This window comes from Rhea pennata, chromosome 24 (genome assembly GCF_028389875.1).
Source record: "Rhea pennata isolate bPtePen1 chromosome 24, bPtePen1.pri, whole genome shotgun sequence".
NCBI classification, from domain to species: Eukaryota; Metazoa; Chordata; class Aves; order Rheiformes; family Rheidae; genus Rhea; species Rhea pennata.
In genome coordinates, this window is record NC_084686.1 from 5325815 (window position 1) to 5353083 (window position 27269).

General features: G+C 52.9%; 1 protein-coding gene across 1 annotated transcript in view; it reads left to right on the forward strand.

Annotated features, from left to right (window-relative positions):
* The window catches only part of IGSF9B (immunoglobulin superfamily member 9B), a 51246-nt gene that overhangs the window by 20700 nt on the left and 3277 nt on the right, over positions 1-27269 (forward strand). Inside the window, exons 8-18 of the mRNA XM_062594605.1 lie at positions 1916-2058; positions 3750-3890; positions 5477-5593; positions 7915-8065; positions 8749-8860; positions 12255-12430; positions 13246-13472; positions 13646-13730; positions 15453-15614; positions 16435-16480; positions 17918-19555. Coding sequence (XP_062450589.1) covers positions 1916-2058; positions 3750-3890; positions 5477-5593; positions 7915-8065; positions 8749-8860; positions 12255-12430; positions 13246-13472; positions 13646-13730; positions 15453-15614; positions 16435-16480; positions 17918-19555 — 2998 coding nt within the window. The remainder of the gene's footprint in view (positions 1-1915; positions 2059-3749; positions 3891-5476; positions 5594-7914; positions 8066-8748; positions 8861-12254; positions 12431-13245; positions 13473-13645; positions 13731-15452; positions 15615-16434; positions 16481-17917; positions 19556-27269) is intronic.

Here is a 27269-nt window from a genome sequence, read left to right on the forward strand (position 1 = left end):
AAGGGTCTGAAGCTGCCTTTGCCCTCGGCGCCAGCTGCCGAAGCAGCTGTCGGATGGGGTCACGGCTCCTGGTTGTTACTGGGCCAGCCTGGATTGTGGCTGGTGACCTCCTAGCGAAAGGCCCTGTGTCCCATTAGGGCCTCCTGAGCCGACGGGCTCGTTGATTGTGTTCCCAAAGGCGCGCGGCTGAGCCGAGGTGAAGAACGCCTCGTCCCTATGCACCGCTTTGCAATCTGGGTTACGGTGTGAGCGCGGAGTCGGGCGCCGTGGGCGGCCAGCCGGCGGGGTGGGACAGTGGCTAGGGCTATCGACGGCGGGGGCCGGCGCGGGGATGCTTTCCAGCGTGCCCTGGTGCGTGCAGCTCGGCGCTGCTGATGCCGCCTTTGAAAATTCGCACAGAGAACAGCTCCAGAACTTGCTTGCTTTTTTGGAAAATAAAGCAATAATGAAAGGGACTTGCAGGGATCTTGATTTTTAGGCTATAACATATCTATGTTTTGCCCCCCCACCCATCCCTTTAGGGCATGCTTTGGTCAAATCAGAGCTGGGAGGAACGCGGGTGGCGGATCTTAAACCCCTCTTGTGCCAGAAAGATGATGATGAATTTTCTCATTGACTTTCCTGTGTTCCCATTAATCACCGAACAAAACTCTTTTTTTAGGCCTCAGATTCTGCCCCTGGGGGCACATTGACACGTCTGCCCCTTCCAGAGGGTGGACCTGGGAGGTGACTTTCCCCTTTGCACCAGTACAGGGTTGCTTTACTCACTGCAGACTGGTGATTCCTTCCTTACTGTAGCATAAGCCCCACTGGGACTCTCCCGTAGCCTAGTGCTGCTGGTGTCTAGACGAGATAGTAGAAATACTCACTCTTCTCGTTAGAAGTAACTTTTTTTTTAAAAAAATGCTTATTAAAGAAAGTCTAGGTTCCCTCCAACCCACTCGCACTTAATTAAAAAGCTCTTAGAAGTGATGTTAATGACACGTTCTAGACTGGAGGATTGCTAGACATCTTACTGTGTGGGTGGCGAAACGTGAGGAGGTTAGATACGCATTTTAAGCTTTTTGCATCCCATTTGAAAGAGTGGAGGAAGCTAATTTTCCGCACAACCCAACCTCAGTTAGACATGGGGTATGAATACAAACAAATAGGGGGTAACCAGTGCAAGGCAGCCTGACGGCAGGTCCCATGTCAGTTCTTGGGTGCTGCAGTTGGGTCTGTGTTAAGACTCCGGTGTTAGAATGATTTTAGTTGCTCACTGTTGTTGTATTTAAGTTGCTTCCGATATAAGCGAAAAGCTGAATCAATGCCCTGTTGCTAAAAAGGGCACAAACTCTGCTTTCTTTCAGACTTTCCCCACTGCCTTTTCCCTCTAGCATGCAAAAAATAACATGAAGGGCACATGCATGGGTTGCCTGGCTTTGGTTTCACTGTGTGTGCTTCTTCCGCTTGGAACGTCAGACCCCGTAACCTCTGCTGGCCTTGGGCTCTCGCCAGCCCTGCACACGAGGCTCGCCGCTCCTTCGACAGCGAGGGTCGCGCTTTGCGGGCCCCCGGGGCCGCAGGCGAAGGAGCAGAGCGGGGCTTTTGCAGGGTGGGGAGCAAGTCGGTGTGGATGTGGGAGCACACGTTCATAGTGCCGCTCCTTAAATACAATGTTCAGTGGATGGGAATGCAGTGGATAGGGGTAAAGCCTCCTGGAAGTGCTGAGCATTGCAGTGGATTTGGAGCGCGTAGGAAGCCTGAAGGTAATGGCCTTTGGGAGCCAGGGTAGTATTTGGGTTTTGAACTGGTTACGAAAGTGGTGCTGATCCTCTAAAGGCAAGCGAGGCGCACGAAGAGCGCCTGCCTCAATGTTGAGGGGAAGAGGAGGATAGGGCTCGTGCGTGGTGCTAACTCGGTGCTGCTCTCCCAGATCCTGCCCGCGTGGTGAATATGCCCCCTGTCATTTATGTTCCCATCGGGATACACGGATACATCCGCTGTCCGGTTGAGGCAGAGCCGCCGGTCACTCTGGTCAAGTGGAACAAAGATGGACGTCCCCTGCGAGTCGAAAAGGTAATGAGGCCCCGGGCGAAAGGCAGTGTGGCCCTCCTGGGAGAGGAGGTAGTTACGCTGCCCGGAGGTGTTCGTACCGCGCGCGTGCTTCCCTGCCTCAGCAAGCGATGCTGAGCGTTGCTTGAACTCTGCAGACCCAGCCTTTCCATCAGGAGAGAAAAAAATGTCGATGCGATGACACCGCTTGTCCTTACGCAGCTTTGAACAGAGTCATTTTAGGTTCTTTAGTGGAGCCTAGGGCTCCTACAGACACTGTCTGCATCTCCCAAACCTGGTGCCTGCTTCCCTATAAAATGACCGTTTTGGTGGCCCTCTTTTTTTTTTCCAAGAGCAGCTAGTAGTTAAAAGACCCTCTTAAAGTCTTCATCTTCCTACAATCATGGCTTAATAGTCTGAATGAGGATATTAGCCATTAAATATTTAAAACAAATACTATTTTAAATATTTTCTTTAAATATTAAAGATCTGAAGTTTTCATTAAGTTTATACCTGCTGCTGATGTGGGTTTCTTGTCTCCAGTGCCTGTAGGCTCTCAGGTGGAGTTGCAGGATTTTCTTTTGGTGCTACTGGCCCACTAGGCTTGGGCTTCTGTGTTGGTGGGCTTTAGTCCTCAACCTCTCCCTGGGACTAGTGGGACCTCAGCTGGGTGGCTTTTTCTCTCCAGCAGGGAGGCTGCAGAACATGAGCTGAGACTGTTCTGCATAGAGAGGTGGAAGGTCTCAGCATGTGGCTTTCTCTTTGCAGAGAAAAAATCTCTTGGATTTTTTTTTCTTTTTTAAGAGGATGGGGAATGAGGCACAGGAGACCTTTCAAAAAAAAAAAAAAAAAGGGGGGGGGGTTTAAGGGCTTTAGGCATGAATTTTACCTAGGTTATGGTGGGCACTGTTTAAAATCTTTCAGGCTACTCAAGGAAGCCTGACCCTGTATGTAGAGGAAGGTTAGCAGCAGGGTGAACCATGCTGTTAAATATGGGAGCAAATGAGGTGACTCAAGCTGGCTGCCCTAAATCCCCTTGGATCCAGGGGAGAAACCCTTCCCGGGAAGGCTGAGCCCTGCGGGGAGGAGTGGGGTAGACAAGGGCTCCGTTCCCACCCCTGAGGCGGGCGCTGCATCTCCAGCTCTCGCCTCCCCGACTGACGTGGCTGCGGGGCGTCTACTCGAGCTCGCCCCACGCGTGGCGCTGATGCTGAGCCTGGCAGATGTTGCGCCTGGTGCAGACTCCGTGGGTGGGATTTGTCTAGCCTAATTTTAGACCTCTTCAGTGTTGATGTCTGTACTGAGGTCTAGCCTACTAGGCAGCTCTTACAGTCAATGGGAAGAGAATTACTTCCAGGAAGCAATTTTCCCTTTCAGCTGAGGCGTTTTCCTCTGGGTGGGATGAATCACACCTTAGACCTACCTATTTGTCCTCATTAAATAGAAGAGTAGACACGGAGCTGAAATGGGGATTTCCTCGCTGCATGAGGTCTGCATTTGGACAGCTTGATCTCGTCTGCTTTTCCTCTTTCCACAATTGAGCTGACTTGGAGATGGGTTGGACACTGGAAGCTGAACTTGACGCTTGCAAGGGATTTAGGCGTCTCCTAGAGACGTAACAGCCAACTGGGGCTTAGGACGTTGAGGTTGTCTGAAAGAAAAATGAACTGTTGTGTGCTGGATGCATGTCAACTCCATCTCTCTTACCGCTGTAGTATTCTGGCTGGAACCTGCTGGAAGATGGGTCAATCCGAATAGAGGAGGCAACTGAAGACGCTCTCGGCACTTACACCTGCGTGCCTTATAACGCCCTGGGTACGATGGGCCAGTCTCCCCCTGCCCGACTGGTACTGAAGGTAACGTTCCTGGTAAAAATCCTTGCTCTGCAGCCGGCAAAGCGTTTTGTTTTGTAGCCAGGAGGGGTATTTTTAACATGAATTTTAATATGCATGTGTTGCTAGTTCAGGCTTCCTATTCAGTACAACACTGCCAAGGTGGAGGAATATTTTTCATGTCACTTAGTTTTCTGATTTTGTGCAGAAATTGAGGGTTTTACTTTGCTTTTCTAAGTGCTCATGAAAAAGGGGTTAGGTGCCCTCAAACTTGTCTGTTTTTTCCACCTGCATGACTCAGCTCAATCAAAACGTATTCCCTTTCCCTGTGAGCCTTGCCTTTCATGTCCGTGCTGAGAAAGACAAATGCAGAACCTGGAGCCCCCTTGCAATGGCAGTAGCAGGTGTTTGAGCGTGCAGGTGGATCTATGCTGCAGTCAGAGGTGTGCTGGCCACATGGACAGGCAAACCCTTTCTGACCGGACTCTAGCGCAGCTGCGAATACCACGGAGAAGCGGCGGCGCAGCGCGGGCTGGGCGAGCCTGCCGCGGTCTCTGCGGCTGGCTGGTGCACAAGCCTGTGCTGCTGCATCGCTGGTGCTATTTTTAGCTGTGCTAGAGCGAGTGGAGGAAAGCCTACCTGTGCTGCAGTCGCACCTTTGAATGCCGTATAGGCCTACCACCGATCAGCAGCAGAGCCGGCTGTTTGCTCTTCGCAGGCAGATTTGCAGCAGGCCTGGAGAGCGTCAGCAAAGCTCAGCTCCTCTGCAGGGCTTGCTGTGAAAAGGCCATGATTTGGGGGGGCAAAAAGCTCATTCGGAAGAAGTCCACCAGCAGGAAGCAGTGAAGGGGTGTGGGAGCCAGCTTAGGAAACACTACCCAGACCAGGCAAGGCAGTATGCGCTGCTTCCAGCGTGTTGTGCTGAGTCCAAGGCTTCCATGCTGCACCAGGGCTAGTTTGAGGAACCGTTATTCACATCCCCGGCAGTACCTTTTTGCCAACAAAATGTTAAGGCCTGCTGAGGTGGGCTTGGGTTAGCAGAAGATTTGGGTGACTACGATTCATGCTCTAGAGGTTCTGGATGGGCTTCTGTGTGAATGCTCAGCTCGAGGTGCACGTGGTGGTGATGGGCGCTGTTAGGCAGGAGCTGCTGCCTTTGTTCCCCTGAACAAAAAGACACATGCTCGTGAGCTGCGGGGAGAGCTGCGGTGATCAGTGCTTTATTGCTGAGGTTCACGTGATGAAGCTTTGTAAACCTCCTCATAAATACACACATCCACTCAAATGTTTGCAGATTTGATTAAATCATGTTGTTGTCTGATGCGATGTGGGTGGCTTTTTTCCTGTTTACCTCCTTAAAATTTATAGAAGAAACCCTAGCAGAGCAGCTTTTTGGAGAAAACTTCCCCTCCAGAGCATATTACTTGGTGTGACATGAAACTTCGCTAATGCATGTTTTCCTACAACAGTGCAACTTTCCCCAAGCCAGTGAGCGGTTTCATTTGCGAGGGGCGCGTTTTGGTCGAGTGAGGCAGACGGCCGTTGGCTGCTGGAGGCGGGAGCGGCAGGCGGCGTGGGCTGATGCTCCTTGCCTTTTCCCTTGGCTACAGGACCCCCCCTATTTCACGGTGCTACCAGGCTGGGAGTACAGACAGGAGGCAGGGAGGGAGCTGTTGATTCCTTGTGCTGCTGCGGGAGACCCCTTTCCTATCATCGCCTGGAGAAAGGTACCCGGCCTGCCAGACAAATCTGCAGTGCCTTTGGCTTTTGATGAATATTGCAGACAGAGAAGCCACACTCTGTCCCGGTAAGAACAAACTGCAGGTACAGCTGCTTCGCTTTGGGCTGAGCCACTGCCATCCCGTCCCGCAGGTGGGTGGGGGAAGCCCGGCTTGCGGCGACGACAAAACCAACCAAAAAAAAAGGAAAGCATATTTAATGCCATGAAACCGTCACAGTAGCCTCTGCAAAGCTGAGCACTGCTCCAGCCTGGCCCCGCTCCTCTTCCTCGCTCGCAGGACACCCTCCTCATCTTCCTGGCCCTCCTGCTGCACCACTGCCAGCGGGACGTGGCCGCTTCGGTGGCGCCGTTCTTGCAGCGCAGACCGTTCTGTGCAGTAGTGTTGCACACCTGCCGGTGACGTCTAGGGGTCACCACCGTGGGTCTCAGCCATGCTTCTGGAAGGGGGGTGTTGCTCTGTGGCTGTTTGGTTGCCCTGTGAGTTCGAAGATCCTAGGAAGAAGCCACGAACACCCACGAGTTATGCTTAATGCTGGACTGGGAAAAAGTTTCAAGCCGTTCCTTTCTGTAGAACGGAGTAGGGCCTGGCATGACCCGTGTCGCTGGGGAATAACCTGGTCTGGAGCCCCTCAGCTGCAGCACCCTTGCAACACCCAGCGTTGTGCTTGAACCCAAAGGCTGAGCTGCCGAGGCCCAGGGTGGGTTTGTGATAGCAGCTCTGGGAGTATTCCCGAGCCAAGCGTTCCTGCTTGGCCAGCCTCACGGTCCGGAGCTGGGGGTTGGCTCCTGGGAGCTCTCTCCTGCTCCCATTTGTGCACACCAGGAGCGCTGGTACAGTGGTGCCTCCCAACCTGGGCTCTCCCTTCTGCCCGTACCTGCCTCCAGTCCTCCCTTTGCCAGTCTTCACGGGTGCGGTATGAAAGCCACCGTGCTTGGGAACCCCTTTGGCCCCTATGTCTGACTGTTCTCTCCAAGCCTCCTGTCCACCTTGCCCCCCTCACAGGGGCTGGCAGGTGGAGGGTCCCAGACCACCCGCTCAGCAGAACGATGCTGCGCTGCATCACCCCGAGATGCAGGAGCGGTGCAGAGCGGCTCCCGAGGGACAGGCACGGCGATGCCCTGCCGGGCGCTGGCGGACTGGGCCCAGCGTGCACCGTCCTTGGTCCGTGCAGTGCCCGATGCAGTGTCCGCTAGCCGCGCTGCCTAACCAGTGTTTGGCAAACAGTGACTTGCCCAGGTTGCAAGTGACCTACCTGAAACTTGTTAATGTTTTAGTCTTTTTATCCATCTTTTTCCTTTCTCTTTCTGACCATTTTTTTCTGATTTAGGTTTCTTTTCAACCTCTCACGTGCCTTCTGGGCCTGTTTCCCTTGTAATGACGCCCGGGCTTATCTGTCCTGTGATTTCAGCCAGGGCTGACTTAGGCTAAGCCAAATTTCCCAGGAAAAGAGCAAAGCTCTCTTGCTACCCATCAGCCTTGTGAAAGCCGACCTGTCTCTGGAAGACTTTAACTTTGGCACCGATAATCCCCCACACCTGTTAATTCCCCTGCTGCTCCTGTAAGAGGAGTGAGCTGTTTGCAGGCACTCCAGGTCCCGGGAGCCGGTCAGCGGCAATCCATGCATGAACAGCCAAGAAAGGGCTCGGAGCAACGTGGGATTTGTGCAGCTTCACATAATGGGCATAAACATGAGCTGTTACACGATCCATCTTTCCGCTCGACTTGTGAGCTCTTCAGGCACCTTTACACAAGCGATTCTCCCAGGTCCTCCCAGATCTCCTAGCCGGGGAGAGAGTTTGCTGTGGGCAGCCGGTGCCGGGGACCTGGAACGTGACCGATGTTGAGCATCGGCCCTGTGTGATCGTATTCCCCTCTAGTAGCTGGCACCAGGGACGACTGCTTGCTTTCCTACTGCCCCCAAAAGAGGTGCTAATAGAGGGATTTTGTGTTCCCCTGCAGTGATGGCGGTTTCAGCTTTGGGTACTGAAAGACCTAAGTCAGATCCTTACAAAGGGTTTGGCATCCTGACGAGCATATTGGGGTTTCTTGCTCACGTTTGAGTTGTGAGCATCGGCCTCTGTTCAGCATGTCTTCTGTTCGTGTCTTCTGAGTCAGATTTTACTGCCAATGGGGAAACTTGCTGCCTTGCAGTGACAAGAGAGATTAGAGCCTTTGCTAGTGCCTGGTGGTGTCCTTTAGACCCTGCAGATAGCCTAGACCAAGCGCTACCGCCTTCCGCTGCTGCACGGTGTGCTTCTGAGTCATGTTTTTCTCTGTTGCTCTGCTCTCCCTGCTCCTTGCCCAAGGTAGGGAAGCCCAGCAGGAGCAAGCACAACACGCTGCCCGGCGGCACCCTGCAGATCCGCTCCCTCGGCAAGGACGACCACGGCGAGTGGGAGTGCGTCGCCACCAACGTCGTCGCAAGCATTACTGCCAGCACTCATCTTACAGTTGTAGGTATGGGCGGCCGGGGGCTGGGGGGCCGTGGAGCTCAGGGCTCGCACGCTCCTGCCGCGGGAGACGTGTGCTCCTGGGTGCTTTTGCCCCGGACTGTCAGAAAGGCACAAATCAGGGATGCTTCCTGTGAAAAGCCACGCTTCCTTGAATGTCACCCTCAGGTGGTGCTATTTTGTTGTGGCCACATCCCCTGCAGGGCTCCTCTCCTTGCTGGCCAAGGCCGTCTCTCCCCTGCTGAAGCATACAAGGGACAGAGCTTGCTTTAAGGCTTGAAGGTCTGGTCTGCTGGTGTCGCAGGTGGTGTAAAATCTGTTCTTGTGCATTTTGAGGGGAGGCAAGTGTGCAGCAGCCTATTCCCCTTTAGCCAGCATGCCTCTGCGTGGCACATCTCCAGTGGTGCCTTGGGCAGAGTCGAGATGACCTGGTCCTTGGTGGGGCCAAGAGCAGAGGCGGGGGGGGGGGGGCACAGCTTGTGCTATTGATGTTTCTAGCAGAAATTCCAGATAGGAAAGATATTTCCTTTGTGGAAGAGGAGTCTCCTTGATTCTTGGCTAGGAGCAAACCTGTTGCAGTATGTCTGGGCTGTGGTGGCCCTGGCAGTCTCATCCTCACCTTGCGCAGCTGTGCAGAACGCGGCTTTGCGGTGTTGTTGCTCTCGCCCCCAACCGCGCTCTCTCCCGCAGGCACAAGCCCTCATGCCCCAACCGGTGTGCATGTTGTGGTTGCCATGACCTCTGCCAACGTCTCCTGGGAGCCCGGCTACGACGGCGGATACGAGCAGACTTTCTCAGTTTGGTACGGCCCTCTGTGAGTCATCCCGGCATGCTTTGCTCTCTGCTTCTTTTCCTTCCTATTCAACCTGAGCTGCTAGCAGTGGGGCAGTGCCGTTGTGGAGGGTGGTGGGAGGTGGTAGGGGCAGCGTTGCCTGGCTCTGTGCCAGCATGCCAGTCGGTGGGATTAGAGCTGTTGATGCTGCGGGACTTTACCTCCGCCAACAGCCGCATCAACGCCAACCCGAGCGTTGTGGGGTTGAGCCCTGTCATCTCGGGGTGGCTGGAGGGGGAAGCTGGTGCCATGCTGGTTTCTGCGGCTCCTCTCCCCCCGGTGCTGAGCTCAGATGAGCTACCATGGGGACACCTCATTGCACTCCCGCTTACTGCTGCTGCTGGGGCATCTGAGATGCGCCCGCGAGCACGCTTGGCAACCTCTGGACCCCGCAGGTGTTTGCTATGTAGGTCTGCAGTCTCCCAGGTTGCCTCCCCTTTAGTGCTAGCTGCTACATCTGTCTGCCCTAGCACACCTTACGCTGCTTTTTGCACAAGGGAGACACTTTGCATTCATGTAGCTTTGCCTCTGGCATCTAATTTCAAGATAAACTGTTTATGAAGCTTAGCAGCCAAGGAGAGGGTGGAAAATGCGGTCTGTAAAGCACATCCTGAAGAAGTGTGACTAAGTAGAAATGACTCCTTCCTGCTTGGTGGCTCCCTGGAGGTTATTAAACCTCCTGGAGTTTACAACTAGCTGCTGAGGCTGACGATCTGGGCCTGAGAGACTTGTGAGGCTTTAGTCCCTTTGCAGTCGTGGTAGTTTGCCCCTTAGTAAAGCAAACAGCACATTTGAGAGGGCTGAAATGTTGCTACAAGTCCAGGATGTTCTCTGGGCTCTGCACTTGCTGTGCTTCTCTTTCTCCTTGGAAGAACCATGCTTTGAAATGTGAAAGGGATGGTGACTTTCCTTTCTCAGGCCAGGCCTTACATCCTCCCCCACTTCTTCAGGCTTTCTTCTCGCTCTCTTTCTTTCCTTCCGTTCTTTAATTTGCCCAGATGGAGTCTGCTGATAGAGTGGAGATTAGATGCATGCTGCCCATAATGAATTCTGCTCTGCTTCAGACCGAGGCCAGGCATAGCGCTCGCTGACTCGGGGCTGGATAATTGTGTCGGGAGACAAAGGACAGGAGATAGAAAGAAGAAGAAATTGAGAGAGCAGAAGAGAAGAATGAGGGAGAGAGCACAGCCTGACTGAAAGAGGGAACAGACAGCAGCGCAGAGCTTGCATAGCTGCATCTGATGAACATGTCCTTGGGAAGGAGGGATTAAGTCTCCTTGCTGTTGAGACACTCTCACCTTGGAAGGAGATGTCATCTGCTGCTCTGGCTCGCTCCTTTTGCAGCCCCCCCTTGCTGTCAGGGTTTCCTTTCTTCCTGCTCCCATTTCTTCCAGACCCCATCAAAATGAGAGGCCAGCCAGCAGCAGGGTGGGTGGGGATGGAGAGGGTGTGTCTGTCAGCCTGGCAATGGGAAACTTTCAAGGTGCTGTGGGGATCTAGGAGAAGAAAAGCGAGTCCCGTCTTGTCCTGACCACAGGCTCGTACCGGTCCATGGGACTGTCCAGTGCGGGAGAAGGGACAGGGCAATAGGGAGGCTGGGATGTGGTGCTGGGTGAGTGCAAAGGGTAACAGCAGAGCTGCGGTTCCCTTGCCTGGTGTCCTCTTACCTGTGCCAGCCTCAACTCTTTCAACTTCAGCTAGTGCTGCCTGGAAATCTGGCCAGCTGAAGGTCGTGTGTTTTCCTCCCTGCTGTGGTAATAGGATGCTCTTCAGCTCCTGTGGAGTCCACGTGCTTCTCTGGTTGGCAGCAATGCTACAAAGCAGCTCCCGTTCCCAGGGCGAACTCACCCCGGGAAGGGCAGCCGGAGCATCCCGTCAGCATGCGCGTGCTCTCCTTGGAAGAGCTACGTCACATGCCTGATGGTGACAAGCGTTGCGTTTATCTGCTCTCCCCAGCGTCAGACTGTTCCCGTTGCTTAGCTGCCCTGCTGAGCCTGACAGCATAGAGCCGGAGGCAGCGGTCGGACACGGGGCCGCAAAGGCAGCGGGGTTAAACGCCTCGGGGGAGCTTGCGCCAAGCAGTGCTCAGCGGCGGGGGATCCTGGGAGCTGTAGTCCTGTCTGGGAGCAGTGTTGAATATGAAGCCTCCTTCCTGCCCACAGCCATTTCCACGACTCGGTCCTGTTTGGTCAAGCCACTCTGCACATGCATGGCTCAGTTCCAACTTGCTTGTTTTCATAGCTTGCTGCTGCTTTTACTGCCTCACCTTTTGCTCCCGTTACAGCGGCATTATTTCTTTTCTCCATCTCGTACTTCCTACGTGGTGGATTTACCTGGAAGAGTACTTGTGGCTATAGGTACGCCTGCATATCTATCCAGAACAATCCTTCTGCAGTGATTCTTCCAAAATCCTCTGTGAACACCACTGAAGACTGCAGCTGAGGGCTAGGATTCCCTGGAGTGTATCTGTCTAATACGAGCAAGGAGCTGACCAATATTTGCAATACCGTTGCGATGCAGTGACGCTGCTTTGAGACGTGAGGGTCTTGCCCCACCGTGCTGTTCCCTGTGCGGTTATGATGTGAGGAAGCGGATGCACAGTTGTGCGTGCTGGGAGGGCAGCGGGATGTCTCCAGGCGTTATGTTCACCCTGTGTGGCTTAGGCCTCCTTTCTTCCTTTCTTGCATCTGAGTGGGGCTGTGGGGAGTTTGACTGTAGACTAGCTCAAACCCCGAGTTGCACAGTTAGCTTTGTGAGGAAGTGACCCGTCTTTCAAATATGGCTAAAATGGTGACTCCGTTAACGGTCTCCTGTGGAATTGCACATGCAAGGATACGGTTAAGGGAAAATTTGACTCTGACTTAGGAGCTTGATTCTACTGCTGAGGTACAATTGAGAAAAGGTTTCATCTCCTGCTTCATCTGTCATCTTTGCAGCCCTCACAGGAGTGAAAATAAGAAACTTGCACTTTTGTTTCGGGATCTGACAGAAATAGCCATCAGAGCTGGCCTATTGGCATTGGTTTTGTCCATGACTGCTCTAAGGCTGCATGTGTTGAAGTGGGGGTGGGGGTGGGGGCTGGCAGCAGTGTCAGTATGAGCCAAAACATGGCTACCTGGCGTAGAGTGGAGCTGCGAGGACTTGCTCCCTGCCCAGCAGTCCTTGTTGCACCTGCCCTGAGCCAGTCACGGTGCCAGCTGTTGGATGGCGAGCGTCAGCACCATGTTCACGCGCATTGCTGGTATGAGACCAAACCATCTATCAGGAAAGCTCCATTATTGCTTGAGAAGTTAACTTTGACTCTGCGTCCTTGCTATCAAAGGTACCTTTCCTGAGGAGATGTTCCCACTTCTCTTGTTGGCAGGGTGAAGAGAGCACAGTTTGGACCCCATGACTGGCTGTCTCTTCCTGTACCAGCTGGTTCCAGTTGGCTAGTGGTGGATACCTTAGAACCGGAGACGGCATACCAGTTCAGTGTCTTGGCTCAAAACAAGCTGGGCACCAGCTCCTTCAGTGAGGTGGTCACTGTGAACACTCTAGGTAGGTTGGGTCAATGGGAAGGAGGGGAAGAAGGATTCAGGAGGGCTGTAGAGCTGAGGCGCGGGGAGACTGGGTGGTGAGAAGAGGTACGGCCATGTGGCCTTGGCCTGCGTGCCCCTTCTGCTGGGGATGGAGATGGCAGTGCAGCAGCAGTCTTTGCTGGCCCCGTGGGGGATAGTTCATGGAGTGTCTTGGGTGAAGTTTGTGGACCTTGCGTGCATTATACTACAGAAAGCTTGTCCCAAGAGGCAGTTCAGGAGAGCTGTGCCCTGATACCAGTAACTTTTCAGCTCTTTCTTAAGTGAAACTTGGGTCAGGAGTTATTAATAGAGCGCACGATCAGTCATATGCATCTCTGAACAGGAGCCATCACAAGAAGGCCTTGTATTGGGTGCCTGCCTTGGGGCACTCTTAGACATAGGTCAGAAGAAGGAGGAGGTTTTCTAACACTGTCCTCTCTTTCTTAGCATCGTTACATTTTTATTTCCCCCCTTTTGGAAGGCCACTTCTGTGTCTCTGAGATAAGAGAACTCTTGCCTGGGAAATGTCTGAAACTCCTGGAACAGCCGCTACAGTGGTGGTCTGAGTGGGCCGATGCCAGGCCTTGTGGGAGAGCTCTGAAAGGTTCCTAGCATGCTCCTTCTGTGCAGATTTGCCCACAAACCTTGCTGGAGGCTGCGTGGGGTTACAAAAAGCTGTTGTGATAAAGCGCAGGTGGGGAGATAAGTCTACGGCTACAGATCTAAGGAGGGATGACATCCTCTGCTCTCTCCTTATGCCCACCTCAATGATGTCTCTGTCCCCATCTTCTCTAGCATTCCCTGTAACAACTCCAGAGCCTCTGGTGTTGGTTACCCCACCGAGGTGCCTAACAGCCAACCGGACACAGCAAGGCGTCCTCTTGTCATGGCTTCCTCCTGCTAACCACAGCTTTCCCATCGACCGCTACATTATGGAGTTTCGTGTCGGGGAGAGGTGGGAGATCCTGGATGATGGCATCCTAGGGACCGAGAGCGAGTTTTTTGCCAAGGACTTGTCCCAGGTGAGCAGTGGCTGCCTGCCCCACAGCTCCTGAGGTGGCTCGGCATCACGCAGTCTGGCCTCCAGCTCTCGAGTGCCTTTCAGGGCTGCCTTTTTGAGCTGGGTTAGCTCAGCAGAGGCGCTTGGAGGGGAGATAGTGGTGGCAGGATCTGATGGATATGCTTGCTGTTTCAGGACACCTGGTACGAGTTCCGGGTCCTAGCAGTCATGCAGGATCTTATCAGCGAGCCCAGTAACATTGCTGGCGTGTCCAGTACAGGTAAGCGGTGGCTCTCCTTCTCTTCCCTGTCCCTAGCAGCCATGGGGGCATCTCTGCTGCCTTTGCATTCCAGGGCTAGCGCTGGTCTGACTAGAGCATTTCTCAGTACTTTCAAACTTCAGATAGCAACGATGTGAGCACTGGTTTTGTACCTCCTGCCTGAGATGCCTGGCTGTGTGCTTGGGCTGTGAGCAGCTGCTGGTCTGTGCAGTTAGCTGAGTTTGGTACGTAAGGGTTGAATAGTGTCACAGATAAAGTTGCTGTTTTTCCCATCACAGAGGGTCTCAATCTTGGACTCTATGCTGGAAAACAATGTTGGTGGCACGTGAGGTGTAGTGGCAGTCGGGTGCCCAACCTCCATTTTCCTCCAGGGGCTTTGGAAGGTGTTGCAGGAAGCCCAGGTCAAGCTGCTTGCCTCTGCCACCTCCAGACACAAGCAGCCAGGGCCCTGCAGAGCAGTGGCAGTTGGAGCACATGAGGACAGATAGCCCAATTTAGTCCATCCTTGGAGAGCACAGTGCGTTAAGGGGCACACACCGAAGCAGAGAGGCGCAGCACATCTCAGCTGTGTTGGATGTGCTGAGAACAGTGCTGTAAGCCGGGGACTGCACAGCCTAGAAATGGAAATAAAAGGTGCCGGGAGGGAAACGTAGCACTGCAGTGCAGAGTCCGCGGGAAAGTGCTGGAGCTTTGCAATAGGACTGCAACACACTGCAGCATGCGCAAGGACTCTGCCCCTCGATCCAGCTCAGACGCACGCTCCTTGAGCGAGGGGCAGGCCAGGGCACGTGACTGCTGTGGGAAGGCAAGGTCTGTGGGAAGAGAGGGGAAATGAGGATGCAGTGAACCCTCTTTATACTGGCACTCTGTGAGAAGCTGCAGAACCACCCAGCTCTGCTGTGCACAGGAATAAAACAGTCTCTCTCTGCCCCCAAGTGGTGCTGGCACGGTGCAGAAACTGCGTGCTGCAGGCTGCGTGCTTGCCTGCTTTCTGAAAGCCGATTCCTCCTGCACAATTGTTTTGATGGGATTTGACAGTGCTCGTACACAGAGGCGGCACCCGTGGGGCTTGTGTGCATCCTTGTCCTGTGTCAGCTGCTGCTGCCTGAGGCTGAAGGCTAGTGACTATGTCAGGTGAATGCTTGCTGACCCCAGTGTGCAAATGGGTGGTGGGGGCAGTTCTGCTCATGTGAGCTAGGCTGGCCTCAAAGACAGCCTTTGCATCTGCAAATAGCTGCAGCTAAGTGTTTCAGATCTGCTCATGGTTAGTGAGGTGATGTAATGAAAATTTGGGGGCCTGGGTGCTGGTTTGATCCAATTGTCACTGAAGAGTTAAGATGTTTTGTGTTGAGACGCACAGAGAAAAAGCCTTCTGGGGCTGCAGCCTGAGCCATGGTGGGTTATTGAACCTGTAGCCTGCCAAAAGCAAGTTGTGTGCTGTGGGCACTTCCCTGTTCATCAATTGAGATGAAAGGTTTGCCTTGTGGGAGGTCACTAAATCACTTGTCTTTGGTCTGCAGCAATGTAGACTGGCCTCTCTCCATGGGCTGGGTCTGAAGCAGGGTCTTTTGCTTCAAGGTTGTCATTCCCAGTACCAGCAATGAGTGAGCTGTCTTGCATCAAGACAGCTTTGCCTGATGAACTGTAGTGGGGACCTGAGGGGAAAGCAGCAGGCAGGGGTGTATGCATGTGTTTGTGTAACACCTGGCTTTTTCTATCCAGACATATTCCCTCCGCCTGACCTGACAGAAGAAGGTTTAGCCCGCCCGGTGCTGGCTGGCATAGTTGCCACAATCTGCTTCCTGGCTGCTGCCATCCTCTTCAGCACACTTGCTGCCTGCTTCGTCAACAAGCAACGCAAACGGAAACTCAAGCGCAAGAAAGGTGAGCCTGTGGGTGGTGTTCTCAGCGTCCTTTCCATCTCCTCCTTTTTTTTCCCCTTGTCCCAAATTGCATTGTGGTGGTAATGTTCTTCCCTGTTTGTCTCTTCTTCCATCCATGCACGTCTTCAGGTGAAGCCCTAACTTCATCCTTCAGCTGTGACTGAAAGCATCCGTGTTCGGGAGTGGGAGAGGAAGGGTGGGTGAAGAGGCAACAGAGAAACTCTAGCCTGGGATTTCCAAGGGAGCTCCCTTACATGGTGATATCTCCTAGACCCGAGGGTTTTAGGGCTGGGGTGATCTGTCTTGGCCAGAGGAGGGAGTGAAACTTTATGCAGATGGTTTACCTCCCCAAGGTCCTCTAGACCTTGGCATGCAAGTCACCTCCTTCTGAGGGCCCATGGGAGCAACTGCTCAGAGCACTGGTTTTGCATGGACCATGTAGTCTGACCTGCTGCATTATACTATAGAAGGACCCCCACAAAGGAGACCTCACCACTCCAGTTAAATAGAACTGGGACTGGAACCAGCCTCGCAGGAGAGCCCAATAGGGAGAAGTGCAACAAGTTCACGTGGCTGGGGAGCTGGCGAGGGTAGAGGAATCAACTTTTTTCATCTCTAGTGTGTGAGATTGTGACAACAGGATTAATAGGAAACTGTGACTGGAGTTATTTGTTGTCAGCAACCATTAAAGCACTGGAGCAATGAAAACTTGGCCTCTTGTTGAGTGTCGTCTTTTGTGTTTTGATGTTAAGTTTGTCTGTCTCTGTCTTGTTGCGCCTCCTTAGCGTTCTCTCTTCTTTCCCCTTTTTATTCTTTTCCAGACCCTCCTCTCTCGATAACCCACTGCAGGAAGAGTTTGGAGTCCCCGTAAGTATTTCTTAGATGTGGCACCAACTTGTGGTGGTTCAAGTAGTTTGGAGGTGCCTCCTTCTGCAGTTGTTGTAAAGGTCAAATGGAAATATCTGACCTTGTTTTATTGCTTCTGATGATTTGTTTTCTCTGTTCCCTAGTCTTCTGGGAACAAAGTAATTTACAAGAGACAAACTGCCTTTGGAGCAGAAGGCAGCAGGGACAAATACAACAATGTTTAAATTAAGACTCAACCCTGTGGAATTGTACAAGTTGTCCAGAGCTGGACTTGATGAGAAGTCAAAGTAAATTACACAACAAGCTATGTTGTTCCATAGGAGCAGGATTAGCCTTCTGCAAGCAGTCCTTTGTGCAAGTTCATTGTAGTTCTGAATCATTCTCTTTTTGCTCTGTTTTGTCTTGGGAAATTCAGATCATCTTAAATGCTTTTTTTTTTCTCTTCCAATGAAGAGTTCCCCACTTGAGCCTCTTTCCGTATTTACCTGAAGATTGTGGGTTATGGTTCCATACTAGTCACAGATTCTTACAGATCCCATCAAAACTACTTAAGTGTGTTGACGAGAAAGAACCGCTCAGCAGCGGGAGCATCTTCCCAGTCTAAGTACAAGAATGAGAGATCTGAACACCTCAAGCTTTGGCTCCTTGGCCTTTGCAAAATGTCCCAGTGCTGGTGGCTTTTAATCCTGCTTTTTTCCAGTTCTTCTACTACACTCAAATGACCATGCCCACATCATCTCTGTTGAATCTGCTACGTTTTGCCTTTAATCCTGTTTGTCTGATGCTTTCTAAATAGGGATGAGTGGACTGTTTTGATGCTGTCTCCCCCTGCCTCTTTTCTCCCTTTTCAGGCTCTCAGCCTTACATTTGAGAGTTCAGGATGAGGAAAATGTTGGTTTCAAATTCTGTCCACTTCTCTAAGGGAGATGCAGAATTCTGCAGGAGGGAATGTTTTCCTCAGAGGAATGTGTTCCTCTGAAGTGCTAGAAATAAGTCCCCCGTCTCTGGGGCTTTCTCAGGCCTGGATACCTCAAGTGAACGTAGAAAGCTTAAAGGAGTGGGAAGTGAGCTCTGGATCTTTCTTTTGTCCTGCTGGGGCCATGGAGCTCATTGTAAGGCTCTGGAGCGAACCGCCTGGCTTAGAGGGATGTGGAGGTGTGCTGAGCTCTGCCGAGTCCTGGAGGAGTTGGAGATGTGCAGTGCTTCTGACTCCTCTCTCACTTGCTTTTCTTGGCCTGCTGGGCTGTGTTAGAGCAGGCAAGGTTCTGCCATCTTAATAGTCCCCAGCTGAATTTCTTCCAGCAGTTCCTCTTTTGAGCGCTGATAACACGTTTTCTGGATCCAGCTGGACTTCAATCCAGCAGTTCTTCTGGGCTGGAATAACTTTTGTCTCCTCCCTGTGACCATCCCCTTTCTTGGTTTTTCTCTGTGGTCCAGGTTGTCTTCCGGCAAGGTGAGTCCCGAGAGCATCCGCACGCTCCGTCCCCCCTCAGAGTCCTCCGATGACCAAGGCCCGCAGGCCAAGAGGATGCTGAGCCCCAGCAAGGAGAAGGAACTGTCCCTTTACAAGAAGACCAAGAGGGCCATTAGCAGCAAGAAGTACAGTGTCTCCAAGGCTGAGGCCGAAGCCGAGGCCACGACCCCCATTGAACTCATCAGCCGCGGGCCGGATGGCCGCTTCGTGATGGACCCGGCGGAGATGGAGCCCTCTCTGAAGACACGCCGGATTGAGGGCTTCCCGTTCGTGGAGGAGACGGACATGTACCCCGAATTCCGGCAGTCGGATGAGGAGAACGACGACCCCGTCGTCCCCGCCTCCGTCACGGCCCTCAAATCCCAGCTCACCCCTCTCTCTTCCAGCCAGGAGTCCTACCTTCAGCCACCAGCATACAGTCCCCGGTTCCACCGGGCCTTGGAGGGCACCGGCACCCTCGAGAGCCACCTGCAGGCCACCGGCCAGGCCCGACCACCAGCCCCCCGGGCTTTCCACCACGGCCAGTTTTACGGTTACCTCAGCAGCAGCAGCCCCGGGGAGGTGGACCCACCACCCTTCTACATGCCGGAAATCAGCCCACTGAGCTCTGTCATGTCCTCCCCGCCTCTGCACCCCGAGGGGCCCTTCGGACACCCCACTATCCCCGAGGAGAACGGGGAGAATGCTTCCAACAGCACGCTGCCCCTCGCCCAGACCCCCACAGGGGGCCGGTCCCCTGAGCCCTGGGGCAGGGCCGAGTTTCCCTTCGGCGGCCTGGAGGCGTCCCCCGCGGTGTTCCCCCAGCAGCTCCAGCAGTGCGACGTGGCCGAGAGCGCCCAGCCCACGGCCTGTCTTCCTCGGGGGCCGCCCCCATCCTCCCTCCAGGTCCCCGCGTCCTACCCGGGCATCCTGCCCCTGGAGGCACCAAAGAGTTGGACTGGCAAGTCACCCGGCAGGAGCCAACCTTCTGTGCCCACCACCACCAAATGGCAGGACAAACCTATGCAACCTATGGGGAGTCAAGGGCAGCTAAGACATACCAGTCAAGGTATGGGCATACCCGTGTTGCCTTACCACGAACCGTCCGAGTCAGTCGGCCACAGCGGCACAAGCACATTCAGCCTGGACACCAGGTGGTATGAGCCCCAACCCAGACCTCGGCCCAGCCCTCGGCAAGTCAGGAGGGCTGAGCCCAGTTTACATCAGGTGGTGCTACAACCTTCGAGGCTTTCTCCTCTGACCCAAAGCCCCCTCAGCTCCCGCAACAGCTCCCCGGAGCTGACCGCCCGTGCCCGGCCACGGCCGGGCCTCATCCAGCAGGCTGAGGTGTCAGAGATCACCCTGCAGCCCCCTGCGGCAGTCAGCTTCTCCCGCAAGTCCACGCCGTCGACGGGATCCCCTGCTCCGAGCAGCCGGGGAGAGAGCCCCAGCTACCGACCCACCACGGCCTTCACCTCTCTAGCCACTGGCTATTCTGGCTCCCAGGGCTCCTCCGTGCCCGTGGACACCGTGGATGTTTTTGGAGAAATTCCCTCTCCGAGGAGGGCTAGTGAGGAGATTCTCAAACCGGAGCCTACACCGACAACGGTAGCCACTTCAGGGTAAGTGTGGGCAACCTCTAGTCCCCTCAGCCCCCTCCTGGCTTCCCCCACCCTGCCTCACCTGCTCCCTCCAACTCCCTCCCCACCATCATCAACCGAACTCATAGGGTTTGTCTGGATATGCTGCAGCATCCCTTTTGGAGATGGCATCCCGCGGGCTCCGCTAGGATGCGGCTCGGCAGAGGCTCGTGCCACAGGTGCAGGTTGCATGGCCCTCGCTGAGGGCGTTGCTGCCCGAGCAGCTTACCTAGGCAGATGACCTTCCTCGCGTTCGCGGCGCGTTACTCGGACCGTTCCACCTCCCCGACCAGTCGCTGGGAGCCTCGGTGACGTGGGATACGGGCCGTCTACTAGGCTGGCAAAGACCTAGGTGCTGGGCCCGGCCCCTGTGCTTGCGTAGGTAAGTGTCCTGGTGTTACTGGTGGTTGTTTCCTCTTCTAGTTGCTGGCTCTTGGCTTTCTTCGAACGTTAGGGCCGTTGTGCCTCCTTGTCTTCCTTCTGCTCCTTCTTCCCGCGGAGTCTAGAGAGCTTTAATGCATGACAGAAACAGCTATAAAAGTCACCTTGCCGCCTCATCTGCAAAAGGGATGCTGCAGCCCCAGGACGCGGGCAGGGAGAGAGATCAAGGACTTAGCCACACCAGCAGCATGTAAAGAGAGGAGGAAAAAAAAAAACAAAAAGCAAAAAACCAACGGAGATCAGGAAGCTGCCGGCATGCTCAGATCCTGCCCTAAAGAGGGATGTGGCTGCACTAGACTGTAGCGGCTGGTTTTCCAGGTACCAGGGTTGCTCCAGGCAAAGCGTCTTTCTCTCTCTCTGTATTTTTCTTTCTCTCCGTCTTTCGCAGCACCTTAGATCCTGTAGCCGTGCTTCCGTTCCATCCTCTCGTCTCGCTTCATTTTGGCTTGTTGTGTAGATGGGGCTTAACCCCGCGGCTGGTGGAGGAGAGGAGTCGAGGCATTGGCCCGCCGGCGGCACGCTGCCGCTCAGCGCGGGGCTGCCCGCGAGCCGGTGGCCGAGCCCCGCGGGGCCGGCGCAGTCGGAGGCCGATGGAGAAGAGGCGCGGTGGGGGCGGGAGGCAGGCGTTTCACCCCGCAGCGCCCTCCGCATTTCACTCCCGCTCTCTGGTACCTGGAAGCGTTAAGGCCTTAGAAATCCCTGGAGCCCTTTGGCACTGCTGGCTGCGGGGCGCCCGGAGCCGGGCTGCGTGGGGCCAAGGATGGGGGAGGGAGAGGACCTGAACGAGATCTGCGTGGCTTTTTGACCACACAGACACCCATCTCTCTAAACGTGCACGTGGATGTGGATTCCTGTCTCCAGCCGGTCTCTGAGCCAGGGCACCCTGATGAGTTCCAGGTGCAGGACAGTCACAGGACCGATCTGTGTTAGAGCACTGTTGTCTGTGCTTTTATGCAGTGTATTCATTCGCTTTGTTGATTACTATTATTTCTTTTCCTTTCTTTTCTGTTTCTTTCCCCCTTTCTTCTCCAGACTTGTTTCGTTTGTGTTTTGGTTTCTTTCCCTCCTTTTCCTTTGGAGTTTTTGACGTGCTGATGTGTTGCGGAGCTCGGCTCCTTGCGGGTGTTGATAACTGCTTTGTTTTTGATTAATCTCAGCTATCTGGGCAGTGTTGTCGAGACAAGCTTCTCCTCAGCTCAATAGGTAAGGGTGATCCATGTCCGAAAGGATGGTGTGGGTGCTGCGGAGGGTGGCTGGGAGTGGGGCATGAGAGGGGACATGGAAGGGGCTTCTCCAATACCATCTCTTCCTTTAAAGGGGAATAAGGAATCCTAAAACTGTAGGGTACACCTTTATACACGCAGTCTCTGTGGCTTTTGGGTTTCCCCTCTCAGCAGCACGTCACTGTCCATGTGCCTTTGGGGAGGCATTGTGGCTGGAGAGACTGGGGGTAGCACCTGTGTCCTTGGCGGTGAGACAGGCATGGGAGCACAGGCTACTTGTGTCCTACTGCTCCCCATGCCCAGTGTGCTGGCATGATGTGGTTGGGCTTCAGGCACATTGCTCATCTCTGCCACAGGTGTGCTGTGCACCGTGAGCTCAGGCAGGTAGCTCTAATCTCGCTGCATTTGCTTCCTTCCCTGAAGGACCATGGTACCTTGCACCCTCAGCCCTGGCTGAGCTTGTGAAGCTCAAGGGGAAAGGTATCAAGGGAATGTTTTTGTTGAGAGAAATAGTTTGGGATTTCCCAACTCACCTGAACAAGGAAGGGTTCATGGCTGTGCACACTGGGCGAGGCAGAATAGTCATCCTCTGCTTGAAGTCAGCCACAAATGGTACTTTTGGACTAGGGCTCCAAAATAAGTCTCCAACTCTATTCCAGGAAGTAGAGACTTTAACTCCCATCAGTAGTTGGATCTATTTTCTTCTCAATATTTTTAGATTATATAAAAAAAGGGAGAAGTCTTTTTTTTTTTTTTTCCCCAAGATGCATTTCTATAGTTTGCAGTAGTGTAACTACAGTTGGAGACCACTGGTGAGATGTTTTATCTTCACTGTAAACTATGGTGAGTGCAGCTGCAGTAAAAGCACTCCCTCTCTGAGATACTCCTCAGGGAACTCCTGTAAGACCTCTTCTGACCCAACTGTAATTAAACAGCTCTCGAAAAAACGCCCCAAGGAAACATCTTCCAGTGGTTCTCTTGGTGAGGACATTTTCCTAGCTGGCCACAGAGGCATCCCTGGAACTGGAATGGAGTAACTAGGACTTATAAGCAAGGAATTTTCTTTCCCCTCTCACTGTGATTGCTAAAGCCAGGCAAGATCTTAATCATTCCCAACCCTCGTTCCCAACCCCAGACAGCAAGAACTCTGATCGATATGACTGTCGGACAGACTATAAAAGAGACATGGTATTGCAGATGTGACTGTTTCTGGGGCCTCCAGTACTCAAGGCTTTTTGGGACTGGTCTTCTATGAAGTTGCACTTGCTACTGTGGATGGGAAGAGTCAAGGTTCCAGCTGGTACTGCCCTAACAGCCTGAGGAGCCTTGTTGAACTGGAAGAGTGCCCCATGAGAGGGAGATGAGTTGCCCAATGAAATCAGGTAGATGTTTCCAAGAGAATGATATTTCTCCAGCTCATGTCGAGTTGTCCTAGGGTGAGGAGAGCAGAAGAGGATGAGAGGAGGAAGGCAGTGGGTCAGTGTGAGGTTGAGGGTTGGCTCAAGTGAGAACGATGGGGGACACAGAGATGGGAGCAGGTTTGAAACATTTGGTCCAGGGGTGGACCATGTCCTGGGGCGCTGTCCTTCCTGCCATCCTCTTGGGAGAAACTGACAATACCTGGTCAGTTTGATCTCTTGAGCACTTGGCCACCTTCTTTCTCTGTTTTCTTATGTCAGGCCCAGGGCAGGATGTCCCACAAGGAGCAAAGCTAGTGCCAAGCCTGTGGAAGCGAGCTGGGCCATGTCAGATTTCCAAGGAAGTGGGGAAGCCCTCAGCAAGGCCTTGATTGTAGTTTTTCTCCTTTTCCCATGGTGCTTCCCTGCTCTGGAAGGGCTCCAGAGCTGAGGGGAAGTATTGCTTTAGCACAGCATAGGTCCATATGAGCTCACATTGGAGTTGGGCATTGTCTCTGAACAGACCTTGGATACATTCTTGTACAGATACTAGCTTGCGCCTGTCTCAGGTGATGGAAGCGGTGGGCTGATGACATTAGGAACAGGAGAGGAAGGGGCAGGGTGGTATTGCACTGCAGGACATTTGCTGAGGAGCAATGGTGCATCCTGCTCAGAGATGCTGCTGGGGAATCCTGTGATGCTGCGTGAGGTTGGAGTTGCAGGCAGCATCTCCAGAGTCATTATCCCAAAAAGGGAAGCCATGAAGAGAATAAATCTTGCTCTAATAAGTGAGGCATCCTGTAAAGAGCCCAGCCAAGTAATTTCTTTATGATTTGAGGGGTCATAAAATTGTCAGTGAATGCAGAGCACAGGGTTTTTATAGCAGACCAACCAGATTTCTATACTGCAGTAATAAAAGCTGAGAGGAGAAGAGGGAAAGGCAGTTTCCAAGCTTTTGTGGCAGCTGCAGTAAGGAGTGCAGAGGTATAACTCGCATGGGGAGCTTGCTCCGCGCTGCGATCATTGGCGTGTCCAGGTGCCAGGAGTGGGCAGGCTGTCGTGTGGCTGCTTTTGCTGGGTGGAGAGCAGGTGGCTTTTTTGAAAAGCAGGGATAAATTATGCAATTACCAAATCAGTACTAGCAATTTTCCCTTTCTTTCCTATGGGATGTAGTGGGCCGTTATGCATCACTAGATGAGGAAGAGGATGTTGTCTCCCTGCAAAGGGGAAACCCAAAAACCACAGACAAGGCAACCAGCACCTGCGATCCTCGGCATCGTAGGCTGCCCCGAGCCAGCTGGCTGCCCCGGCTCCCTCTTGCCGGGGCAGTGCTGCCGATGGCCAGAGCGCACGGGCTTGGATGTGGCGTAGTGACAACGGGCTGTCGGCTCCGTGCATGCAGGAGGAGGAGCACCCCTTGCTCCCAACTTGAAAACAAACAGGTTCCCCTTTAAAGACTGTCCATGTGCTGATCCTCTGCATGTGTTTCATGCCTCCTCCGGCTTGGAGAAGTTGTGAGTCCTCTTGTCTGAGTGCGTTTTTTTTCTTGAATTATTATTTTTTATTTTTTTCAATCTTTTTGATTTACTTATTTTCTCACTCCTGTTTTTTTCATTTTTCTCCCTCCTTGCCCCCTGCCCTTCCCTGTGACTATATTCCCCTCTCTCCACTCCAGCCCTCTTTCCCCTGCCCTCTCTCCTCCCTGTCCCTCTCCTGTCAGCATGGTGAAGTCCGTTGTGCAGATGAGTTGTGTTGTCTGCAGACCTGTAGAAGGGTTGTGCTCCCTGCTGTTACCAGCTCCTTCCTCTCATTGTGGCCATGGTGCCTCGGCGACAGCGCTGTGCTCTCGGGGAAGGGGCAGTGACCGCTGTGTTTTTCTAGCACATTTGGCGCCGAAGGAGCTCAAGCAATTCCCGGTTGCGTACCGGCAGCATCCACTGGGATGGAGGCAGTAGCCGGCTCTGCCTCGGGGCCTAGGGGGAATTCCTGCTCTTGGAAAAAGCCTCATGGCATCATCGACGTCTCTGTAGCGGGCGCAGGATTTGAGATTTGGAAAGAGCCTTGTGTAGGCAAATTCACCTGTTCATCTAAGGAGGATGAAGGGTCAAAGGAGCCTGGCTGGGACTCTGGAGGCTCTGGAGATGTCCAAGCAGATGCTTAGATCTGTAAGCAATTTCTGGATTTTGCTACTTTGACTCAAGGGGAGAAGGAGACGGGGAACTTGGTGTTGAGGAGACCTCCCTCCACGAGGTGAAATATCTATATTGTGCCCTCCAGTCTTGTGGCTCATTCTTTCAGTGGGTTTCTGCTGTGGGGCAAAGAGAGGTAGTGATGCTTCCTTGGGCCTTCTCCATTTCATCCTTTGCTTCATGCCTGGACAGAAATTTGAAGAGGAGTAACTGAGAAGCATCTGTTGGCTGGGGCTGGTGGAGCTGGTCCTTCAGCCCTTCCCCATCGTGAATACGGGAAACACTTGTTACAGCTCAGCTGAGGAGAGGGAGCTGCAAGGCACACAGCTGGTGTAACTTGCTCTTCTTCACTAGATCCCTCCCTTCCCATCTCAGGCCCTGCTGCTCTCTGAAGACCCCCAGCACCATTGTGTTCTCTTCAGTAACTGTTTGCTCTTGTAGTTCACTCTTGCTCATTGAGAAGGGTTGTCTTCTAAAGACTCAAGGAAAAGTTAATTACTGGATGTTTTGTAGAGGCCTGCAAAAGGCTCACGTCAGAAAGTTACTTGCACTTTTCTTCAAACTCGTTTGCTTGGTGCTAAGCTGAAGGCTCTAAAACAAGTTCATCTGCATCCCTGAACCTCTCCTCTGTTTGTGTTGAAGATATTTCTCAAGCATAGGCAGCTGTCCAAAATGCTAACTCTGGGGGCCAGAAGAGGCTTTGCTTAGGTTTAAAATAAAAATTAATTTAGAAGAATAGGGCCCTTTAATGAAATAAAGGGTGGGTAGAGCAGATAAAACTTGGCTGGTGAGAAGCATCTTTCGTCCTCCGCTGTATCTCTTCCTTGCCAGAGGTCAGACAGTATTTATAGTGACACATGGGTTCAGTGTGCTCAGTGTTTATATTTGTGTATATAAATACAAGCCCAATTACAGAGAACTAGTAGAAATGAGCTTCAGGCAATTTCCTCATAATCCCTTGCGTAAATCTGTCTAATTTTGTCAACATGCCACAGTTAGTAGCATCTTCTTAGAGGGGGAAGAAAGAATGGAAATAGCAAGAGCTTTTTACAAGTCACGATTTAATAGTATGAGCGAAGTTGCCTGGGGGCGTGGGTGGTGGCAAGCAGACGCTGATGGGGCTAGACTGCAGCGTTCTTGCTGAGCTCCTTGGGGTCTCGGGCTTGGCAAACAAAGCTCCACAGGCAACGGACTGGGACTGCAAATATGTATTTGCTGGGTATAAAGTGGACAAAATAGCTACAAGTGTAGAATTGAACTTGCCGCTGTGGGTCGGCTCTGTGAGCCGTTGTGTGTCGGGGTGCAAGGAGGCACAGCGTCGGTGCCAGTCTGTGGTGCAGATGGGACAGTGCCACGGTGGTGCTATCACCCAGAGCCTCCAAAGCCACTGATCTCACTAGAGGCTGTTTGCGCTTGGCAGATCAGGCCTTGGGAAAGAGACATTTAAAAGCCAGCAGTTCCTCTGCTTCAATCTAGTCTTTCCTACAAGGAAAAATTCTCCCTAGGATCAAGCCAACAGGACTACCGGCTTATCTAATGAGGTGCTTCGTCTGCTGATGTGCTGCATGGCTGGGAGCTGGAACAGAGGCTCTCCAGGAACATCCATGCCTTAATGTCTCTGTTTTAATGGGAAACATGAAAGGGGATTTTTATACCCTGCTTTTTAGGCTTCCATTGCATCTGCTGTACCCAGCTGCTTAATCAAATTATGCTACTCTTTTCTTGTATTCTAGTGCTGATAACAGAACTGAGAAGCTTAGTAATCACACACTTCTTCAAAAACAACCCCTCTTTACTCCTTAAGGAGGAAAACCCTTGGGAGCCCTTCACTTGTACCACTCTAGCTTAAGTATCTGCTCCTCTAGCAGCCACTTGGGATCTCAGATTGAAAGTGTTGCTCTCAAGCTGTGCTCTCAGCGATGATATTTAATGGCACGCAGAGAGACTCACAGAGGAAAGCCTAGGACCTTCTGCATATATTTAGTGATGTAGAGGCTGCATCTGCGACCAAAGCGAAATGAAATGTCTCTCCAAACTGACTGAAGATAGAGCTGAGGTTGTCCTCTGCTGCTGGATGCGCTAAAGCCCGGAATTCAAGCTGCCCGCACTCTCCTTGTCTGAGCTGCTCCTGCCTGGGAGCAATGCAGCCCTTTTTTTAATGTTGAACAGGTCATAGCTTGCTTATAGACAAGAAGACAAAGCAAGAATATGAATGCACCAACATCACCTCCTGTCAGTCAAGTCCTCGACTTGTCCGTCCTGGCTGGCTTGTGATGGGCTTGTGGTATGCAGGGTCCCGTGCTTCACACAGATGGCAGCTGTTGCAGACCCCGGTGTCTGGATTAGGTCAACTCAGAGTTGAAGAGGAGTGCTGCGTTTTGTGGCTTTTCTGTTTGTTAGGACCGTTTGCTGTTCCCTAATGCCCTTACTGATGCCTTCTTCTGTT